General features: G+C 43.0%; 1 protein-coding gene across 4 annotated transcripts in view; it reads left to right on the top strand.

Moving 5' to 3' along the window:
• Positions 1 to 23,683, top strand: part of ulk4 (unc-51 like kinase 4) — a 390,892-nt gene that overhangs the window by 195,991 nt on the left and 171,218 nt on the right. For all 4 annotated transcript variants that reach the window (XM_080201895.1, XM_080201896.1, XM_080201897.1 and 1 more), the window contains exons 28-30: positions 9,126 to 9,177; positions 9,300 to 9,444; positions 16,026 to 16,118. In XM_080201895.1, coding sequence (XP_080058021.1) covers positions 9,126 to 9,177; positions 9,300 to 9,444; positions 16,026 to 16,118 — 290 coding nt within the window. The remainder of the gene's footprint in view (positions 1 to 9,125; positions 9,178 to 9,299; positions 9,445 to 16,025; positions 16,119 to 23,683) is intronic.

The raw sequence follows: 23,683 nt of genomic DNA, 5'->3' as shown, positions 1-23,683 counted from the left end.
TTCAGAGCCACGAGATCATGTTGCAGCTGTACAAAACTCTGGTGCGGCTGCACTAGGAGTGTTGTGCAGAATTCTGGTCACCGCAATATAGGAGGGATGTGGAAGCATTGGAAAGGGTGCAGAGCAGATTTACCAGGATGTTGCCTGGTATGGTGGGAAGATCTTATGAGGAAAGGCTGAGGGACTTGAAGCTGTTTTCATTAGAGAGACAAAGGTTAAGAGGTGACTTAATAGAGGCATATAAGATGATCAGAGGATTAGATATGGTAGACAGTGAGAGTCTTTTTCCTCAGATGGAGATGGCTAGCACAAGGGGACGTAGCTTTAAATTGAGGGGTGATAGATATAGGACAGATGTCAGAGAGTAGTAAGGGCGTGGAATGCCCTGCCTGCGACAGTAGTGGACTCACCAACATTAAGAGCATTTAAATTGTCATTGGATAAACATAAGGATAATATTGGAATGGTGTAGGTTAGGTGGGCTTTAGATTGGCACAACATTGGGGGCCGAAGGGCCTGTACTGCGCTGTTATGTTCTGTGTTCTATGTGAGGATTCATAGGACCCTATCCACTACCACCATATTAAACCACCTGTCTATCTGCTTCCAATAGCACTACTCACTTTAACCATAATTGTAGTAAAAGATATAAGGTGAAAAAATCCATCACAATAAATGCCAGGATTATAAGATGAGAAGATGGATAAAAAATCGCAGAGTTCTAGTACCATACAATCTACACAACATAAACAAGAAGTACATAGAGTCGTAGAGGTTTACAGCATGGAAACAGGCCCTTCAGCCCAAATTGTCCATGCCACCTTTTTTTAAAACCCCTAAGCTAATCACAATTGCCCACATTTGGCCCATATCCCTCTATACCTGACATACCCATGTAGCTATCTAAATGCTTTTTAAAAGACATTGTGAGGTTCACACTCACAAAGTAGGAGAACCTCATTTTAATGTATTTGAACAAATTTTAATATAATTATCAGCACCTCTCACCATATTTTCCCCCTTCGCCATATTTTCAAACCATGCCAATGTGGCGTCACATCAGTGAGGTTTACTACAGGTTCACCCAGACCTTAAACTGTGGTGGGGATCCCTGTGGGGCAAAGGGGAGTATCACCCCTGGGGGAAACAGATGTGCCTGGGCACTGGCCCCTGGCACTGCCCCGATTCATAGATTGGCACAGTGCCAACCTGTGCAAATGGGTAGTGTAAGGGCAGAGCCTCGTAATGAGGGAGAGGGTTTCATATATGTGTCATGGGGAGAGAGTGCGCACTGAAGTATGGAGGAAATGCCGGCGTTGATTGAGGCAGCGGGGGGGATGCCTGTGATAATGGCGGGGCGAGAGGGGGATCCCAGCATGGTGGGGAGGAGATTGAGATACCAACTGTAATGGCGGGGGGATGCCAGTGATTGGAGGGGTGGTGAGAATGAGGTGCTGGAGATGATGTGGAATAGGGGGGAAGGTGAAAGAGGCAGTTGTCAATCATGACTGTTTGGGGTGGGTTGGTGGGGGCGGAAGACCCAATACCTCCATGGTGGAATGAGGGCGCCCTTTAAAAGCAGCGTCCCAATCTCTGTGGAGCTGGGCTTTGCCCATGTCTTTAGACCCCATCCTCAAAATGAAGGAAAATGACAGTGTGAAATACGTCCTTCCTTTTTGTCTAACAAAGTGCCGTAAGGACTGGAGAGAAAATCTGCCTGTTCCTCTAGAAAGAAACACACTGGTTTTCAGTCAGATCCTGACACTTTTTTTGGTAAGATCCAACCAATATCACAAAATCAGAAGTAAAAGTGCAAGGGAAGAAAAGTTCAAGATCCCAGAAAATTAATATAGGTCATTGCTAAACCAGTTTTACCTCTTCCATGAACAATTCACCCAACCCCCTACTCTCCATATTTGATGTCAGACATGTTGATCTCTAATGGGATTTCTATTTGCTGCCTAGTGAGCACTGATCATATAGCAATGATATCTAGTCTTCAAAAGGACCAAGCCTCATCACTGGCACCACTGGGTGTCTGGTTGATATGTTCTGCCAGTCTGCAATTCAATAGTTAAAATCTATCCATTGAGTTATATTTATAATAACTTCTATCTTCACCAGTATAAGAAGACTTTCTTCACCCATTAATATGTCAGGGTAGAAATGCATTATAAGAACATAAGAAATAGGAGCAGGAGTAGGCCATCTAGCCCTTCGAGCCTGCCCCGCCATTCAATAAGATCATGGCTGATCTGTCGTGGCTCAGTTCCACTTTCCCGCCCTCTCCCCATAACCCTTAATCCCCTCTCTTATCAAGAACCCATCAACCAGCTTCTTAAAAATATTTAGCAAGGCAGCCTCCACCACTTCAACGGGCAGAGAATTCCAGAGATTCACCACCCTTTGAGTGAAGAAGTTCCTCCTCAACTCCGTTCTAAACCACCTCCCCTTTATCTTGAGGCTGGGTCCCCTAGTCCTACTGTCTTTTTTGAGCGGGAAGAGTCTCTCCACCTCTATCCTATCCATCCTATTCATCATCTTATACGTCTCAATGAGATCTCCCCTCATTCTTCTAAACTCTAACGAGTACAAGCCTAGTTTATTCAGCCTCTCCTCATAGCTCAATCCCCTCAACTCTGGTATCAGCCTAGTAAACCTCCAAGGCCAAAATATCCTTGCGCAGGTGTGGCGCCCAAAACTGCACACAGTACTCCAGCTGCGGCCTCACCAATGCCCTATACAGCTGCAGCATTATGACACTCCTCTATGTGTATGACTACATTAAGTTCCAGTCCAAGCTGAGTGGACTGAGTCTCAAGCGGAAATTAGCCTTGGACCTTAGTTTTAATACTATTTGTGAATTGGTGCTTGCCAGATGTAACTCAACAACTTGCTGACTGCAAAGGTATACAAGGCCAAGGTGGGGAAGGAGAGTGTGGTGGAGGCAAATTTCAAATACTCTTGAGGAATTTAACAACATGCCTGAAACAGTCACAAGTCACCCGCCAGGGCCTAAGATTTATGCTCTTATTAGGCCACATTCAGGATCCGATTTTTAAAAAAGCCCTAATGAATTTTACATTGGCCCAAACTTGTAAATTGGTATAGGCTACTACTGTGCTTCTAAATCAATTATCATTGTGCCCATTTTATGATGGCAAGATGAGCATAATAATGTTTAATTTCTCCTCTGATATGTTTTCTAATGTGCTTGCACAAAGCAGTTGTCCCGCGCTTTGGATGTTCTTCAGTGCTTACACATTTAATTGCCCTGTGTAATTTCCACTTAAGTTTTCATTGCCAGTTGTTTGCACGCACTCCAATAAGGAGTACAAGCAAAAGTGCTTCAGAAAAGCTGGAAAATCCCTTTCAGCAGCTAAAAATTAAGAGCAGCTCTCTATGACTTAAAAATATAGCTACAATAGATTTGGTACTTAAGCTTTGCTTGTATTGTAGGAAAAGAAACATAAGAACATGAAATCGTGAAAGCACAAAATTTATGGTGCAATTCAAAGTGATGTATTGCTTACTACCTTGGAAAATATTGAATTTTTATATTAAATATCTTGCACACTCATTCATTTTACACTTCACAACTGACAATGGATCAATTTTTAATCCTAAGTAAAACAAAGCCACATTTGAAATTTCAACCACATAATCGCTTCCCCAAATGTTACTTCAACAGTTAATCCCACGCATCCAATTCCTCCTCACAAATCATAAAGACTTTTTACTCCATCAGACCTAGCCCCACAGTGTTCTCCATCTACTCACCATACTTTCACAAAGATATTCTTTTCCTTCAATAAATTCAGTCACTATTGGCAGTTTTTCCTTCATCAGTTCAATCTTATATTCTTCCTCCACACAATACAACCTCACCTCATTCGCCTCATACTCTCCTCTCGACACCCACCTATTGCCCCTCCCCCAAACTTTATTTAATTCAGTAGTTTCTCCCTTTTCAACCCACTACATGTTGATACTATTCTTCTACCCACCCCAAACCTCAATTATTCTATCCCCTAATTGACATTCTTTTACTCCCCTTGGCTCCTAGCTGATTTTTCTTCTCCCCTTCAGTTAATGTTGTCACTCACCCATTCTCCTTCCAAAGCCTCCATTTCTCCTATCCATTTACTGTTTCTCCCTCCCTTTTCCCTATCATTCCCAAATATTCCCTCCTTCCTATTCCATTTTATTGTCATCCAATTTCACTCCTCTCTGTCCCTTACAATGCTATCATTTTTCATCTCCTCGTTTTTTCATATTTGCCAGTAATTTCTACCCTGTTCCATTGCCCTTCACTCCTTATTTACTTTTCTTTCCAATTTTATTTCCATTTTTGCTTTCTTCTCCCTCTTCATTCCTATCTACTTGCTTCCCCTGCTGGCATCCTACTGCTAATGGATGTGATTGCAACTTTGTAATTTAGGTGTGAATTCCTGTTTCCACAAGAATTCCCACCTAGTGTGGTAGCAGCAAGAATCACTTCCAAAAGCAGCATAACTTGGATATTGAGTGTCACTGATGTTCATTAGTAAATGCTGTCATCTCCACTGGGCCTGCAAAATGCTGGCTCATGTGAAATTGATGGTTGCTGTGTATAACATTGGATTATTCCCAATAACCTTAAAAAGAAAATCTGCCTCAACTTGCAGAAATATATTATTGGAGCAATAAGTGTACAAGTTTTACTGTTCAAAGATTTGGATCCCAGAAGTTCATATCACTGCCTTGGCCGCAACAAATTTGTTTAGTTCCATGCATTGCTGCTTAGTAGATTGTTTGACAGCAATTGAGTATCTCACCTTGGAGGAGGACAGAGTTGCCAAGTTTGGGGAATTATGTGACAAAGTTTACCAATCCTATTACCTCCCCCTTCGTCAAATCAGAAATTTTCAGGTGCTGAATGGTAAATTGGTTTTTATTATGTTATTTCTGTAATTATTGAATTTTGTACACCTTTTTAAAGAAATTCAGAAAACTGCAAATGTGTTAATGGGGCTGAAAGTTCAAGCACATTTGAAGGATTTTTAAAACATCAGGACAATTTTAAAACAAATTGATGTGGTAACAGGTGGAAGAACATGCATCCTTTGTATCCTGTTTTGTTCGCTGCCTTCTGGAGGCAGTGATGATCAATAAGGTATGGGTCCATTATTGTCTCAACTGAGTGATGGTCTGTCTGCTCTCACTGGGAGAATAATGGGTGTTGCCAGTCTATTCAGTGTGGAGAGGAGGATGGGCAGGCAGGAGAGATCAACACTCAAGCCTGCTGCCGTCTTCATCCAATGTCCACACAGTGTGCTCTCCAACAGGGGTCACTGGATGGCAACTAGGAGCAGGAACCCTGGGTTCCCTCTGGGTACTGAAACAAGCTGTAACGCCCCGGTGAAATTTCAAACTTGGAACCCTTTTGAACTGTGGGGCTCTGCTACACATTAATTGTTCTAGCTGTACAACAAGGAAAAGTAGCATGTACTGTGTGACAAATTGTTGAGTATTATTAACCAAGACTAATGTGAAAACCCTCAGCTTGAACGCCACCTCACTGCGAAAACAGGCTGCCTGATGATTAACTAGTACAGTAAGGTTTCAATTTGTTTTTAAATCTGACCATCTTTAAGTCACAAACAGTTATAAGATTCCTTTAATTTCAAGTAAGCCCAAAGTGCTTTTGATAAACCACAAACGTAGTTCTACTTGGATTAGTTAAGACATGCAACTATTCCAATACTGATCTGGTTGGACTCCCGTCTTTCATAAATCTGAGCTCAACCAAATCTCTGCTGTATGTAACCTAACAGGGATCAAGTTCTATTATTGACCTGCATTGTCTCCTGTTCCACCAAAATTTAAAATTCTCATCTTCAATAATGGTCTCATCACTCCTTACCTCTTTAAGACCTACCATTTTGACCGAATGAGTGGCCTATCCTATTGTCTTCCTCTTTGGCGCAATCAAATCAAATCTTCTGTAATATTACCAGCAGTTACTGACTGTAAAGTCAGCTATAAATATTGAGGTTGCAACCTACAAGTGACCCACCATCATTGGTAAAGGCCTAGTGAATTGACACTATGAGTGGAATCTTCCGGCCTTTTACACTGGCGGGACATTCTGGTCCTGGTACAGTGAACGGAGACTTGGCTGAGAGCCAAATTCCCCATTCGCACTTGCAGCAGTAATGGGGTGTAAATGGCTAGTAAGATTGCACAAGAAACTACAAAAGGTCATGAATGAAGCCCAGTCCATTACGCAAACCAGCCTCCCATCCGTTGACTCTGTCTACACTTCGCGCCTCGGAAAAGCAGCCAGCATAATTAAGGACCTCACATACCCTGGACATTCTGTCTTCCACCTTCTTCTGTCAAGAAAAAATACCAAAGTCTGAGGCCACGTATCAACTGACTCAAGAACAGCTTCTTCCCTGCTGCCATCAGACTTTTGAATGGACCTACTTTGCATTAAGTTGATCTTTCTTTATACCCTAGCTATGACTGTAACACTGCATTCGGCACTGTCTCGTTTCCTTCTCTATGAACTGTATGCTTCGTCTGTACAGCGCAAGAAACAATACTTTTCACTATATGCTAATACACATGTGAAATAATAAATCAAATTAAAATATAAATATTGGCCTAATTACACCAAGTTAAGCTCCAGGGATGTTTTAACATTTTAAAAATTTTATATAAACGCAAGTTGTTGTTGATAAGAGAAGTCCCAATCAGTTTGCTGAGCTTTTAGTAAAGGTTGTTATGTAAAATTTACATACTATATTGAATGACCTCATCATTGTGTTTCATTTGTCAATGTGAGTTGAAATGGATGGCTTCCTTTAATACCTGCACTGAACAGACTGTTTACACAGAGAATCAAAAAGTTAATACTGGAACAGCAAGCATATTTATTTTAAGTGGGGTACGCTGTGCTTATTGATGGATTCAGACAGCTTCAATGGGCTTTATTTAAACAAAGTTCTTGAACTTTGTGCACCTAAACTAACCAAATCCATCCAATTGCATTAACTTTTCATCCAGCTCAGTCCTCCCTTTGTCATATAATCAAAATTCAGCCTCCCTTGGCTTCTCTCTGTTCTCGGATGGTGAATTGGTTAAATGGACCTCTCTCCCCACTGTAATGAGTGTTGCAGATTGGAGTTGCTGCTCTGATAAATGGCACCAACTTCAAAGTGTTGCAGCTGATCAAAGAGTCTTGTTAACATTGTATCTGTCAGTCAGTAGAATGTGGACTGATGGGATGAGACACTAAATAAGTAGTACAGAATCGTATAGATGGAAATAAAGTGAAAAGGAGAAAGAGAAGAGGAAACAGAGCCTCGGTTACGGGGAGAAACTAGAAACTAGGAGAAAAAGGCTGATGCTTATCCTGTCTACTGTGTCATGTTGATGCTGAGTAGCCCATCTGATAGCATGTTCGAGAAAAAGAATTGCTAAACTGTTTTTTTCTTTGCGTACAGGCAAAAGCCTAAATTTTTCTTCATTGAGCTACGGACATTTATGCTAATTATTCTAATAGCAACACTATAAAAATCACTATAAAAAGCCTGAGAATGACGATGGTGCAAATATTTTCCAGTAATTTATAAGAGCTGCATTTAGGATTGATAAGATTTTGTCTTCCTACCTCCCCCTTTCCTGTGAACCCAAGCCATTGCAGTATTTCAGTCTGATGTTGATATTGCTGATGGAAAATTGACACAATATCAAAGAAAAAGTGAATAAGATAGTATGATAAGACTTTGCAATCAAGTAAGTTGACCCCATTGATCTCCTGCCTGCTTGAAACTGCTGCAGTGCTCCAGCTGAAGGAGCAGAGGGGTAGCTTTTAATCCTGTCACCCAGTTGCAAAATTAACTTTCCATCAAAATTATTGGCAATAGAAATCAGGCTATTTCTGGAGCAGGTGAGAGATCTGCAACACCCAGTTATAAGTCAACATGCTATCAGATCTTGGATTGGGTGCCAGTCGGATGCTGCAAGGGGTCTTGACTCCCTCAGCGATGGAGCAAGGAAGGGAAATGTCTAATATCTATCCAGTTGGATAAATGAGTGAGCCTGGCTGAGGAGTTGATTTGATCTGACTTATTATTGTCACATGTATTGGGATACAGTGAAAAGCAGTGCTTGCATGCTTTATAGACAAAACATATCTTTTGTAGAGCACATAGGGGAGAAGGAAAACAGAGGGTGCAGAATATAGTATTGCAGTTACAGATAGGGTGAAGAGAAAGATCAGCTTAATATATGGTAGGTCCACCCAGGAGTCTGATGGCCGCAGAGAAGAAGCTGTTCTTGAGTCGGTTAGTACGTGTTCTCAAACTTTTGTATCTTTTTCCAAATGCAAGAAGGTGGAAGAGAGTCTGTCCAGGGTGCATGGGGTCCTTGGTTATGCTAGCTGTTTTTCCAAGGCAGTGGGAAGTATAGACAGAGTCAATGGATGCGAGGCTGGTTTGCGTGATGGACTGAGCTACGTTGACAACCTTTTGTAGTTTCTTGTGGTCTTGGTCAAAGCAGGAGCCATACCAAGCTGTGATACATTTGGAAAGGATGCTTTCTGTGGTTCAATTGTTGTAAAACATAGCAGACATGCCGAATTTCCTTAGCCTTCTCAGAAATTAGAGGCTTTTGTGAGCTTTCTTAACTATAGTTTTGGCATGGAGGGACCAGGACAGATTGTTGATGATTTGAGGCTCTCGACCATTTCCACTTCATCACTGCAGATGTAGTTAGAGGCATGTCCTTCATTATGTTTCCTGAAGTTGATGATTTCATGAGGATTAGATGAGATGGGAGCTCAGTTGTGCCAAGACACCACATGCAACCACTGCTGACACTCGCTGTGTTAGCTCTTGCGTTAATAGTGACCACTCTGGTGAAGGGTGCCACATGTCTGCAAAATCGTATCACAGCAAGAGACAGTACCTTCAAGGAGAAGAAGAAATGGTGATGGAAATTGGCCAAAAATGACACATCAAAGTAAATACTAATGTGTGTAATATGCTGCATTTTAGTAAATGTTGCCTCTGAGTTAATAATGGTCAACATCACCACACATTTTCCTTTAATCTCTGCTTCTTTCTGGTTTTCAGATTGTTGACTGCATTCTCCCACCCTTGGTTTCCCTCGTACTTAGTCAGAATGGTAAGACTTGCCAGAAAAGAAGAACACAGTAATAATTAAAACTTCCATCAACTCTGCTCTTCATTTATGTTTTTTTGTGTGGAAAATGTTTAACCCTTTCATGTTCGTGTGTGCCGTTTCAGTGGAGTGGCGGATCTTCAGCTTGCGGTTACTGTCAGAAACCATGTCTCTCGTGGCAAACCATGAAGCTGTGTTAGGAGAGAAAGGGGAGAATCTTGCTACAAACAGCAAATTGCTAACCCTATTCCGGGAATCACTGCTCCCTCAGTAAGTGACTACTGCAACTTGGAACTTAGCTCATCTCCTCATACTACATGTTCATATGTTGAAATTATTTTTTTAAAAAACTTCCCTTCGATTGCTGTATTTTGGAATCATCAAAGATTCAAACGATGCAATAGAAGTTTCAAACTGACTATTTTTTAAATGAAAAGAAATAATTTAGGGGCATTGCTTTTTATTTCACATATTCCCTATTTTCAATAGGAGGGATAAGGGGTTAGAGCCTGAGTGGGATTGTGGCCGCTACAGACTCGATGGGCCAAATGGCCTCTTTCTGTACTGTAGGATTTCTATGAATATTATGAACTCACTTCAACCATCTTCCTGTCAGTACAAATATCCTGACAGGAATCTTCCTTTCTACCTTGTTTGTCTGTTGACATCAGTTATGGAGAAATTCCTTGTGTGTCTCAAGAGTGGTTGGATTGAAAACAGAAAACAGTGAGGTAATGCATTTTGGAAGGTCTAATACAGAGAGGAAATATACAGCATATAGCAGAATCTTTAAGTGTATTGATAGGCAGAGGGATCTAGGTGTACAGGTGCACAGCTCACTGAAAGTGGCAATGCAAATGGAGAAGGTAGTCAAGAAAGCATATGGCATGTTTGCCTTCATCGGCAGGGGCTATGAGTTTAAAAACTGGCAAGCCATGTTGCAGCTTTATAGAACCTTAGTTTGGCCACACTTGGAATATAGCATTCAATTCTATGCCCCACACTACCAGAAACATGTGGAGGCTTTGGAGAGGGTACAGAAAAGATTTACCAGGATGTTGCCTGGTATGGAGGACATTAGCTGCGAAGAGAGGTTGGAGAAACCTGGTTTGTTCTCACTGGAATGATAGAGGTTGAGGGGCGACCGGATAGAAATTTGCAAGATTATGAGGAGCATGGACAGAGTGAATAGTCAGAACCTTTTTCCCAGGGTGGAAGAGTCAATTACTAGGGGGCATAGGTTTAAGAGGCGAGGTGCAAGGTTTAAAGGAGATGTATGAAGCAAGTTTTTTACACAGAGGGTGCTGTGTGCCTGGAACTCACTGCCGGGGGAAGTAATGGAAGCAGATACGATAATGAGTTTTAAGGGGCATCTTGACAAATACTTGAATAGGATGGGAATAGAGAGGTATGGTCTCTGAAAGGCTAGGAGGGTTTTAGTTAAGCCAGGCAGCATGATCAGTGCAGGCTTGGAGGGCCGAAGAGCTTGTTCCTGTGCTATAAATTTCTTTGTTTTAGTGGGAGGTACGCTACTTAACGATTTGGTGGCTTATGCAACCACCTTAAATTCCACTACAGATTAGGAAACATTGTTATCCTAACTTGACTGGAGCATTACATAGATCAGAACTCTCGCCCTCCAACCAAGCACCTCCAAGAGTGTTAATAAGCTCGACTGTATTGGTGCCATTCCTGCCTCTGAGCCGGTAGATTGAGACCCGGATTTGTGCTCTGAGAGTCTGGCAGCTGGAGTCAGGAAATTTCCCAATTCATTGTGGCAGCTCCAGGAGATACTGACCTGAATGGCAGGATATTCACTCCTCCAGGGGGAGTAGATGTGGGATGGAGCTGGAACTAGACCCAATTCTCACCGCCACTCCAAATGCAGATTGGAGGTGGGAAGGGGGATAGTCGAATGCTGACAGGGGGCTGGTTAAAAGTCTCAGTGAGTGGGCTGGCATAAGTTAACATTAAGTTGGCATGGGAGCTATAAATGATCATGGAGGAGGATGGAAAACACTAACTTGGCATGTGTTGTTATGGGTGTGTGAGGGCCAAAAGGCCTAATATTTAACAAGACAACTGGGATGAAGCTGCAGAGAATGGAGGTGAGCTGTTAAGTTGTCTCTGTGGCCGTCTCTAACATGCATCTGGGGGTGAAAGGCCTAACTCCGTCCTGCACCCAACCCCAGAATGAAACTCATGCCAATCAGGGTACTTTATTCTGAGGTGGATACCCCAAGCCAGGTAATTTCCCAGCACGAGCTACCTGTCTCAGGAGCAGAATTCTGGCCCCGAATCTTTCTTTCCTCCCTCGATAACCCTGCAATTTCAAGGGGGTAGGTTGTTCATCTTAAAAATAGTAAAAATAATCAAAGAAGTTCTAAGATGAGAAACAGGATTCACCAGACACTGTACGCTAAACAAAGACTCCTGCCTTTGCTTAGCAGCTATTTTAACTAGTTTTTTAAAAAACTCGCAAGTAGTGAAGGCTGCAGACTTTAAGGTGAAAAAGCAAGTGCAGCTGTGAACCTATTTAAAGTTGAAGTTTATTTATTAGTCACAAGTAAGGCTTACATTAACAGTGCAGTGAAGTTACTGTGAAATTGCCCTTGTCGCCGCATTCCGGCACCTGTTCAGGTCAATGCACCTAACCAGCACGCCTTTCAGACTGTGGGAGGAAACTGGAGCACCCGGATAAAACCCACGCAGACATGAGGAGAACATGCAAACTCCACACAGACAGTGACCCAAGCTGGGAATCGAACCCAGGTCACTGGCGCTCTGAGGCAGCAGTGCTAACCACTGTGCCGTCCACTGTAGAGTTCTGGTTGAGCTAATGAGAAATTCCAATACTCAAAGTTCACCTTCTCACATAGTTGCCGGTTAAGGGGCACACAGAAAATACAACTGTTTAAAATGCCCTTAATTATTAAAAACCAGACAACCACATCCTATGGCCTTCTTCCAAACCACAGACCACCCCCCCCCCCCACCCCCCACCAGCTGTTAACAAGGATTATTTGCATTTGATGAACAGGATTAAAATTGACTTTCATGATTGAAGTTAGATTGTAGACTTCAACCTTCTAAGTAACGTAATTAATGTATTCGATTAGATAAATGCTACAGATTGGGTATCCTTTGTCTGAAACCTAGGGGCCGATTGCATTTTGGATTACAGATAATTTCAGTTTTCAGATACCCACACAAAGGCCTAAGGATACTTGCATTACAATGGCCGAAGCCTAGGCTAGCTGTCGTCTAAACTAAGTAAAATGGCTAGAAAAGTGGTGTAGCATGGAACAGTAATGTCTGGCGAGGTTAGTGTTGTCTCGGGTGTGTCAGCTCAGGTCACATACTTCCCATGCTGATCGCTTCTCAGCCTTTTGACTAAGATCAAATGTAGTATCGACATGCTGTCCTTGATTGAAGTCATTAGGTTACATTTTAGCTTCATTTGAAGTAATTTTTGAAAGCGGCATCTCGGCCTTTTGGCTAAGATGCAAATGAGATCAAACCTTGGAGGAGGAACTATGCCTACTCCAATCAGCTTGGATCATGTAGATCAAGCCCAAGACAGGAGGTGAGAGCCCTGTCTTAGCTTGGATCAGGAATGTCTCAACTCTGAATTGGATTTGATTTGACTGAATTGGAATAAAAACAAAAAAAAAGATTGATGAGGTTAAAAAAAGTTTGATTTTTGGATGCATATGATTTTTGGATTTATGGATAAAAGACATTTGGTCTGTAGTCCTTATAGGAGCCCGTTGAAAGCAACTCTTGTCAGTTAAAGTATCCTAAATCCAAAATGTAGAGACCTGTACTGAAAGAATAAATAAGTATGTGCAACAATTAACTTAAAAATGATTAAAATATTGAACGAAGTTCAAGAAAACAGATGTGTAAAACTGCTTGAAGCAGTGATGCAGGCACTGAAGGCATAGGATATATTTATTGAGGGATCTGGGAAATGCCCATTCTCACATGTTTTGACTTTTCTCGCTACATTTGGTGCAGGTTCCAATAGTTAGAACTCTACAATACTTTGAAGTCTGCAATGAACATGAGCATCTTTTTAATCTAAACAGGACTTTTCTTTCAAACATCATCTGTTGGTCATTTGCAAATTAATTTTTTTTGTTATGTCTTGAATTTCTTTTCTCCAGTAGCAGCGTGTTCTAGCACTAGGGCAAAAAGCAACTTCATTTCATTTTCAAAACAAAACAAACTGTTAGCAAGCAGGGAATTCAAACCCAACTTCAGTCACCCTGGTGAGAACAACAGATAGCAAAATTTATACTCGTACACAAAATTTCCAAACTGTTTCAACCACCCCTCCCCATCCCAGGTTCAACTGAGGATAAACTTCTAGGTTGGATCTGAGTACGCTTCCTTGGAGAAGTTCTCATTTTTACATTAAGAATAGTACATTCTGATGGAGTGCTGATTTTAAATTGTTGCGTCAGTTGCATCCTCCAGTTTTGGTGACTGGAAGCCTGTGTCCAGTGGTGCACTGCAGGAATCAATGCTGGATCCCTTGCTGTTTGCAGTGTACATTAATGATTTAGACATGAATGTGTGAGGTATAATCAGTGAGTTTACAGATGACACGAAAATTGGGGGTGTGGTAGACAGTGAGGAGGAAAACCTTAGATTTTAGGATGATACAGACGGGCTGGTCAGATGGGCAGAACAATGGCAAATGAAAATTAACCCTGAAAAGTGTAAGTGATGCACTTTGGGTGAACTAACAAGGCAAGGGAATGAACAATGAATGGTAGGATACTAGGAGGTACAGAGGACCAGTGGGACCTTGGGGTGCATGTCCAAAGACCCTTGAAGGCACCAGGGTAAGTGGTAAGGTGGTTGAGAAGCCATATGGGATACTAGCCTTTATTACCCAAGGTATAGATTATAAGAGCAGCAAGGTTTTGATGAAGTTGTATAAAATGCTTGCTAGGCCACAGCTTGAACACTGTGTACAGTTCTGTTCATCACACTATAGGAAGGATGTGACTACACTAGAAAGGATGCAGAGAAGATTCACCAGGATGTTGCCTGGGTTGGAGCATTTCAGCTATAAGAACATAAGAACATTAGGAATAGGAACAGGAGTAGGCCATCTAGCCCTTTGAGCCTACCCCGCCATTCAATAAGATCATGGCTGATCTGTCGTGTCTCAGTTCCACATTCCCGCCCTCTCCCCATAACCCTTAATCCCCTTGCCTATCAAAAACCTATCAACCCGTGTCTTAAATATATTTAGCGAGGCAGCCTCCACCACTTCAATGGGCAGAGAATTCCAGAGATTCACCACCCTTTGAGGGAAGAAGTTCCTCCTCAACCGCTCCCCCTTTATCTTGAGGCTGTGCCCTCTAGTCCTGCTGTCTTTTCTGAGCGGGAAGAGCCTCTCCACCTCTATCCTATCCATCCCATTCATCATCTTATATGTCTCAATGAGATCTTCCCTCATTCTTCTAAACTCTAACGAGTACAAGCCTAGTTTATTCAGCCTCTCCTCATAGTTCAACCCCCTCAACTCCGGTATCAGCCTAGTAAACCTCCTCTGCACTCCCTCCAAGGCCAAAATATCCTTGCGTAAGTGCGGCGACCAAAACTGCACACAGTACTCCAGCTGCGGCCTCACCAGTGCCCTGTACAGTTGCAGCAAGACCTCCCTACTTTTATATTCAATCCCCCTCGCTATGAAGGCCAGCATCCCATTCGCCTTCCTGACCACCTGCTGCACCTGCAGGCTGGGATTTTGTGACTCATGCGCAAGGACCCCGAGGTCCTTCTGCACTGTTGCATGCTGCAGTTTTTCGCCATGTAAGTAATAGTCCTTCCTACCATTATTCCTACCAAAGTGGACAACTTCACACTTGCTAACATTAAGTTCCATTTGCCAGTTCCTGGCCCATTCGCCCAGCCTATCTAGATCCTTCTGCAGACTTTCCACACCCTCCGCACAATTTGCCGTTCCACCAATCTTGGTGTCATCAGCAAATTTTGACACCATACACTCGGTTCCCTCCTCCAGATCATCTATATAAATGGTAAATAGCTGAGGCCCCAGCACCAACCCCTGGGGCACTCCACTAGTCACCAACCGCCAATCCGAATAGCACCCATTGACCCCCACTCTCTGCCTCTTATTTGACAGCCAATCCCCTATCCACGCTAACACCCTACCCCCAACTCCATGCCCCCTGACCTTCTGTAATAACCTCTTGTGAGGCACCTTATCAAACGCCTTCTGAAAATCAAGAAAGACCACATCCACTGGCTCTCCTCTATCCACCGCCCTAGACACATCCTCATAGAACTCCAATAAATTCGTCAGACACGATTTCCCCTTAACGAAACCGTGCTGCGCCTGCTCTATCAAACAGTTCTCCTCAAGATGCCTCGCTATTTCCTCCTTGATGACGGATTCTAACATTTTACCTACAACAGACGTTAAACTAACCGGCCTGTAATTCCCTGCCTTTGCCTGCCACCCTTCTTAAACAACGGCGTAACATTAGCCGTTTTCCAATCTTCCGGCACTTCCCTGGGATCCAGCGAGGATCTATGAAGAGAGGCTGCCTATAGGCTAGGGTTGTTTTCCTTCGAACAGCAAAAAGGGGGGATGTGACTATAATAAAGGGAATCTGGTCTCTGAGGAGTTATTTCACATTGCCCTTGGGAAATGCAGTAACGATAATATACGCTGCCTGCGAGGAGAGACATTTTGTCCATTCAATTTGAAGGACATATATATATGTAAGTCAAGTGAACCTCATGAAGCAGAAGAGAAGGAAGACATGCTGATTTCCATTCTGCTTAAGATTTTTTTTTACTTTCAGGTATGAGCAGATTTTGATGGAACCTGATCCAGTGCCACTTTACGCCTTGAGATTGCTCATTATCCTGACGGATCATAGTCCAGTTTTCATCAGGTATAATGCTGTTAACTATAATAGTGGGGTAAGAGTTCACCTGGTCACTATATGTAACCCATCATAAACACATTTGTGAATTTTTTTTTGTTCGTTATTTCACTTGAAGTACTTGACAAAGACATTCTATGTTAATACATTTACAATTACATAAGAACATAAGAAATAGGAGCAGGAGTAGGCCATCTAGCCCTTCGAGCCTGCCCCGCCATTCAACAAGATCATGGCTGATCTGTCGTGGCTCAGTTCCACTTTCCCGCCCTCTCCCCATAACCCTTAATCCCCTCTCTTATCAAAAACCCGCGTCTTAAAAATATTTAGCGAGGCAGCCTCCACCACTTCAACGGGCAGAGAATTCCAGAGATTCACCACCCTTTGAGTGAAGAAGTTCCTCCTCAACTCCGTTCTAAACCGCCCCCCCTTTATCTTGAGGCTGTGCCCCCTAGTCCTACTGTCTTTTTTGAGCGGGAAGAGTCTCTCCACCTCTATCCTATCCATCCCATTCATCATCTTATACGTCTCAATGAGATCTCCCCTCATTCTTCTAAACTCTAACGAGTACAAGCCCAGTTTATTCAGCCTCTCCTCATAGCTCAACCCCCTCAACTCCGGTATCAGCCTAGTAAACCTCCTCTGCACTCCCTCCAAGGCCAAAATATCTTTGCGCAGGTGTGGCGCCCAAAACTGCACACAGTACTCCAGCTGCGGCCTCACCAATGCCCTATACAGCTGCAGCAAGACCTCCCTACTTTTATATTCAATCCCCCTCGCTATGAAGGCCAGCATCCCATTCGCCTTCCTGACCACCTGCTGCACCTGCAAACTGGGTTTTTGCGACTCATGCACAAGGACCCCGAGGTCCCTTTGCACCGTCGCCTGCTGCAGTTTTTCGCCACGTAAGTAATAGTCCTTCCTACCATTATTCCTACCAAAGTGGACCACCAATTTCTGCAAAGGAAAAACTCTTACCTAAATACTGACCTGCACATAACAACTTTTATCAAAATGGAACATAACTCTACAGCCTCCTTTACCCCCTCGAGCGTGAAGCAAATGTCTACCAATCTTTTTGCTACAAATTGAGGATGTGAAATTTTGGGGTCAAGGGTTTTCAACCTGCTAACATCAGAAAGGGTGCAACTTGCAGAGGAAACCTGTAGAGATGCCACCAATTTTGGCTTTGTCACAACCTAGTTTCTGGGTCCAAGAACACTGAATCATTATTTGCCTTTTGGGAGGTATGGAACAGCACTGCCACTGTGATGTATGTGAACATTGGAAAGAGAGGATAGAATGGTCGTGATGAAGAGAAATTCATTACAACCAGAGAGGGAGAGATTTCCTGATGGGTAATTATCTCTTTCTTTTATAATGCACAGAAATGCAAATGTATTAAAAGAGCGAGGGGGTAATTTGCCACTTTAAACCTGGATGATAACCTGGTGAGGTAGACAGGTTACCCATTGTCGAACCTAAGAAAGAGTCATACAGACTTGAAACATTGGCTTTCCTCTCCCTGTGGATGCTGTCAAACTGGCTGAGTTCTTCCACAATTTTCAGCTTCCAGCATCTGCAGTATTTTGCTTTTATATCACTGTCGAACCCACCTGATTCACAGAGATAAGGAGAGATGTTTTCTCTCAAAGAATCATGAGACTTTGGAACTCTCCTTCTCAAAAGGTAGTGGAAGCAGAAAGTGAAATTTTCCAGTTCCACTCATCATGGGAATCGTAGCGGGTGTGACATGGACTAAGCAAAGGTCCATTGACCTCGGACAGGATTTTCCCGTCTTGGGGTGACCGCAGCTGGAAAACCCTGCCCAGAGTCTTTGAATATTTCTAAGGCAGCACTAGGTAGATTCCTGATAAACAAAAGGTGAAATGTTATCAGGGCAGGTGGGGATGTGAAGCTGAGATTACAAAATGATGAGCCATGATTTTATTGATTGGTGGAACAGACTTGAGGGGCTGTGGCTTACTCCTCCTAATTTGTATGGAAGAACCACTGTAGGTGGTAAGGGCACAAAATAATGTCCATCACCAAGAGTTTCTTGGTAGCAGCATTACTGACTAAGCTGTAAACAATAAGAGAGAAAAACCTACTTGACCTCATTCTCCTCAAGCTACCTATCACAGATGCATCTGTCCATGATGGTACTTATAGGAATGCCCATTGTACAAGCCTTGTGGAGACAAAGTCCCATCTTCACATTGTGGATGCCCGTCGTCATGTTATGTGATACTACCGTTGTGCTAAATGGGATAGATTTCGAATCAATCTAGAAACTCAAAACTGGGCATCCATGAGGTGCTGTAGGCCATTAGCAGCAGAATTGTACTCAACTAGAACATGTAACTTCATGGCCTGGCATATATCCCATTCTACCATTACTATCAAGCTGGACGATCAACTCTGGTCAATGAAGTGTGCAGAACAGCATACCAGGAGCAGCACCTGGCAGATCTAAACAGTAAGGATGGGAATTCACAGTCTCGCTTGTCCCAAAATCACAAAATCCCACCAGAGATCGATGGATCTTTCCATTTTCTGCCCCTCGCCTGCTCTGATTTCTGTGGCGGATGGGATGGTAAAATTCTAGCATGAAAGTCAACTTGGTGAAGCCACATCAAGGACTGTTTGCCAAATAGCAGAAGCAGCAAGTGATGGACAGACCTAAGCATTTTCACATCCAGCTACAGCACTGGCATCAGCCTGTCTACAAAAAACATTACTACCCTGATTCAAACATGAACAAAGAAGCTGAACTCCAGAGAGGTGAGAGTGATTGCCCTTGACATCAAGGTAGCATTTGACTGAGTTTGGCATCAAGGAGCCTTAGCAAAACTGGTATCAGTGGGAATCAGGGGAATAACTCTGTTAGTTAGAATCATCCCGAGTGAAAAGGAAAATAGTTGTGGTTGTTGGAAGGCAATCATTTCAGTCCCGCGATATCATTGCAGGATTTCCTCCAGATAGTTAATATCCTAGGCCCAAACAGCTTAAGCTGCTTCACCAATGACCTTCCTTCCATCATAAAGTTGGAAGTGGGAATGTTTGCTGATGACTGCATGACCATTTGGGACACATCAGACATTGAAGTATTTATCTGCAGCATGACCTGGAGTCATTCAGGCTTGGGCTGATAAGTGGCAAGTAGCATTCAGCCCGCACAAGTGCCAAGCAATGACCATCTCGAAAATGAGAGAATCTCACCATCACACCTTGATATTCAATGGCATTACCATCACTAAGTCCTCCACAGTCAACGTCCTGGCGATTACAATTGATCAGAAACTGAACTGGACTAGCCATATAAATACTGTGGCTACAAAAGCAGGTCAGAGACTGGGAATTCTGCATTGAGTAACTCACCACCTGACTCCCCAGACCCTGTCCGCCATCTACAAGACGCATGTCAGGAATGTGATAGAATACTCTCCACTTGACTGGATAAGTGCAGCTGCAATAACATTTAAGAAGCTCAACAAAATATTCAGGACAAAGCAGCTACTCTATCCCCCACCTTCAGCATCCACTTCCTGCACTACCAAAGCACAGTGGCAGCCATGTGTTCCATCTACAGGTTATACTAGAGCAACTCACTAAAACTTGTTTGACAAAACCTTTCAAACCCATGATGTCTAACACCTAAGGCAGCAGATGCACATGAATATTACCACCTGCAAATTCCCCTCCCAAGTCACACACCTTCCTGACATGGAACTGTATCGTCATTCCTTCACTGTCACTGGGTTAAAAATTCTGGAACTCCCTTTCCAACAGCACTGTGGATGTATGTACGCCACAGAGACTGCAGTGGTTCAAGAAGGCAGCTCACTACCACCTTCTGGATCGCAATTAGTGATGGGCAATAAATGCTGGCTCAGCCAACAACACCCACCTGCTGTGATTGAATAAATAATAAAAAGTGGCTGCACGGTGCAACAGTGGTTAACACTGCTGCCTTACAACGCCAAGGACCAAAGTTCAATTCCAGCCTAGGGTAACTGTCTGCATGAAGTTTCCATGTTTTTCTGTATCTGCGTGGGTTTCCTCCTGGTGCTCTGGCTTCCTCCCACAGTCCAAAGATGTGTGGGTTAGGTTGATTGGTCATGCTAAATTGCCCATTAGTGTCAGGGGGATTAGCAGGGTTAATACGTGGGGTTATGAGGATAGGGACTGAGTGAGATTGTTGTTGGTGCTGAATGGCCTCCTTCTCGGCAGTCCAGTGGCACAGTGGTTAGCACTGCTGCTTCACAGTGCCAGGTACCAGGTTCAGTTCCGGTCTTGGGTCACTATTTGTATGGAGTTTGCATGTTCCCCGTGCCTGTGTGGGTTTCTTCCCACACTCCAAAGATGTGCCGGTTAGGTTGGTTGGCCATGCTAAATTGTCCCTTAGCGTCAGGGAACTTGCAGGGCAAATACGCAGGGTTAGGGCTTGGGTAGGATTGTGGTTGGTGCAGACTTGATGGACCAAGTGACTTTCTTCTGCACTGTAGGGATTCTTTGAGTTCAAGAGTACTTTGGCATGGGCAAATGCTATGTTTGCCAGTGATGCCCACATCCACTGAAAAAAACCTAACATCAGTATAAACTGCAAGAGAGTTTTATTTAATTTTAGCCACTTGTGTAACACACATATTTACATGTATGCAGATGAATGCCTGAAGTGTGATGGACAAAAATCATACAGTCATTCAGTCCAAGCCCATTCCATCAAATCATCTCAGTGCCACTATAGCCTTCTCATCCATCAAGATAATCCCCCTCAAGTGCCCATGTCCTTCTGAAATCATTGATTGTTTCTGCTTCCCTCACCCTCGTAGGTGGTGAGTTCCCAGTCATTATGACACACTGCGTAACAACTCATCTTCCTCATAGTCTAACCTACATCCCAGAATTGAGACAAGTATGCATGTGTGCAGGCGTGTTAGTGTGCAGGCGCTGGACTTCTGGCTGCATATTCCAGAGGTCAGTGATTCTACTAACAAGAAGAACCTACTGACCTCTAACCCAGTTTTATGCAGTGCTGTCTCCACACTGATACAGTTTAGTTTCTTTATTTTTGTAAATGCCTCAATCAAATTTCCTTAAGCTTTACACTTTTCTGGATACTCTTGGCAAATCATTCTTGCAGTTCAAGTGGGCATGAGGCTTCTTATTTACATACGCTGAGGTACTAGCATCTGTTTCACTGGTGGTTATGAGATGATTTTTTTTATTTTCTCAATATGGCTGCTGGCAGGTCAGTGCAGGCTGAAAATGAGTACTGGCTTCCTGCCCGCTATACTGGGTGGCTTAGTTCAGTACTTAGTGCCCAATAACAGGTGCAGCGTTGGCATCTTTATCGACTCATGTCTTAACCTTTCCTCATAAACTGAGTCCGCTGACATTCAGGATATGTTTCAGTATGGAAATCAAATATACCAAAAGTGTAAAGCCTAAATTGTGCAAGTACTTTAGGACCTTTTGAACTTCCCTTCTTGACTGTTAAAACATGAAAAATCAGTGCAGGAACACAGTTCTGTGTTTGTATTCAGTTAGACATGCAGTGTGTTGTGAATTGCTAATTTATTCATTGCTTTATTACGTTGAGAAGACAGCTATCCTTCCAGTTACAGAGGCTAAATTTGCCATCTTGCAATTTTGCTTTTATTATTTGAGATTCCTTAGAATTGACTTGCAGTTAAACTTAGTCTGCATATCACAGCACTATTTAAATTCTTCCCCACCCCCTCTCCAACATTGTCTTCTGATTCCAGTCTAAAATCCTTTTATTTGTCATACCAGTTTGCAAGCGCTTTATTATATTCAAAAGTGTAAGAAAGCATGCATGAAGGTGTTGCAAGACACAAGGTGTGGGATTTTCTATGCAACCAACCACGTGTTTCACGGCGGCAGAGGCAGCCCATCATTGGTCCACAGCAGAATCTTTTGTTCCCACTATTGTCAACGGGCTTTCCCATTGATGCACCCTTCAGGCCGAGAAATCTGCAGTGGGGGTGTGCCGTTGACGGGACCGGAAGATGATCCCAGCATGAACAGCTGGGAAATTCCAGCCAGGATTAGCAGTAATTTATGCAGTTTGATTGTCCAATTCAGTGAGAGTATTGTTTAGCTCAAATAGCTCTGATATTTGTGACAATCCTGTTACAATGTTAAGACGCAGCTATATAACGCCTTGAATATAGAAAAGCATCCCAAGATCATTCATGGAAGTGCAGTTAGACATAAATTAACACCAAACTTTGTCAAAGGGTGGTGTGGGGTGGGGCTGGTCTTATATGAGGGTACATGTGAAGAGGTGCAGAGATTTAAGTCCTACATGCCTGAAGACATGGCTTTCAATGTTGTGAGGAAGAGAATGGGGAATTGCACTGCATTGCCAGAGTTGGAGGAACTCAGAATTCTTAGAAGGTTGTACGACTGGAAGGTGGAGATAGTAAGGCCTTGAAGGGATTCAAATTTCAGATTATGAAGGTTGAATTGAAAGCATGAGCAAATGGAGGTCAGCAAGCGTGGGATAGCTGTGGGACACCTGGTTAAGCTGAGATCATGGGAAAGGCATAAAGTGGAAATGGAGGCAAAAGCGAGTGGGGAGAGATTTGGAAATTCGGTTTTCCCATGGTTTAATGTGATGAAATGTAAAGGTTAAAGCTGGCCAAACAATCTGACAACATGGAGGCAGTTATAGAGTTATAATGCTGGATGTTGGTGTTGTCACCCTTTATATGAAAACTGGCATCATGGAACAAGTTGTGGATAGATTTGGAGACTCACGAAAAGAAGCCCACCAGAGAGAGAAATACCCAAGAGAAATAAAGGTTGGAGTGGTGGTCTAAATGTGCATGTGAATGGCATATAGGAAAGTTGGGTTGTATAGCATGGCAGAGTTTAGAAAAGATATGCTTTGCCTGGTCTGCCATCCCATCCTTACTCTGAATGCTTTCTATCATCATTTGGATCCAAAATTGTGAAACTCAGTGTATCTTGCACCTGAATGTAAAAATTACAATATCTACCAAACATAAACCTAATAGTTTTGAACTGTCCAGAAGTGACGATAACTCTGCAGTCATGTCTTCAATACGTTTGCCTAAGATGGAGCAATTGACATAGTAAGAGGGAGATACAAGACAAATGAGCAATTCAAGTTCCAACACCACCAGGTCAACTGAATTTCAAAAATGCATGACCTTTACGAGAAAAACACCAAGAAAATAAATACATTAGATGCACAGAAATGTTTAAGTGTAGTATAAGAACATAAGAAATAGGAGCAGGAGTAGGCCATCTAGCCCTTCGAGCCTGCCCCGCCATTCAGTAAGATCATGGCTGATCTGTTGTGGCTCAGTTCCACCTTCCCGCCCTCTCCCCATAACCCTTAATCCCCTCTCTTATCAAAAACCCATCAACCCGCGTCTCAAAAATATTTAGCGAGGCAGCCTCCACCACTTCAACGGGCAGAGAATTCCAGAGATTCACCACCCTTTAAGTGAAGAAGTTCCTCCTCAACTCCATTCTAAACCGCCCCCCCTTTATCTTGAGGCTGTGCCCCCTAGTCC

The sequence above is a fragment of the Carcharhinus amblyrhynchos genome, chromosome 2 (genome assembly GCF_965287045.1).
Source record: "Carcharhinus amblyrhynchos chromosome 2, sCarAmb.v2.hapA, whole genome shotgun sequence".
Lineage (NCBI taxonomy): Eukaryota > Metazoa > Chordata > Chondrichthyes > Carcharhiniformes > Carcharhinidae > Carcharhinus > Carcharhinus amblyrhynchos.
This window is presented reverse-complemented; position numbering and strand designations above follow the sequence as displayed.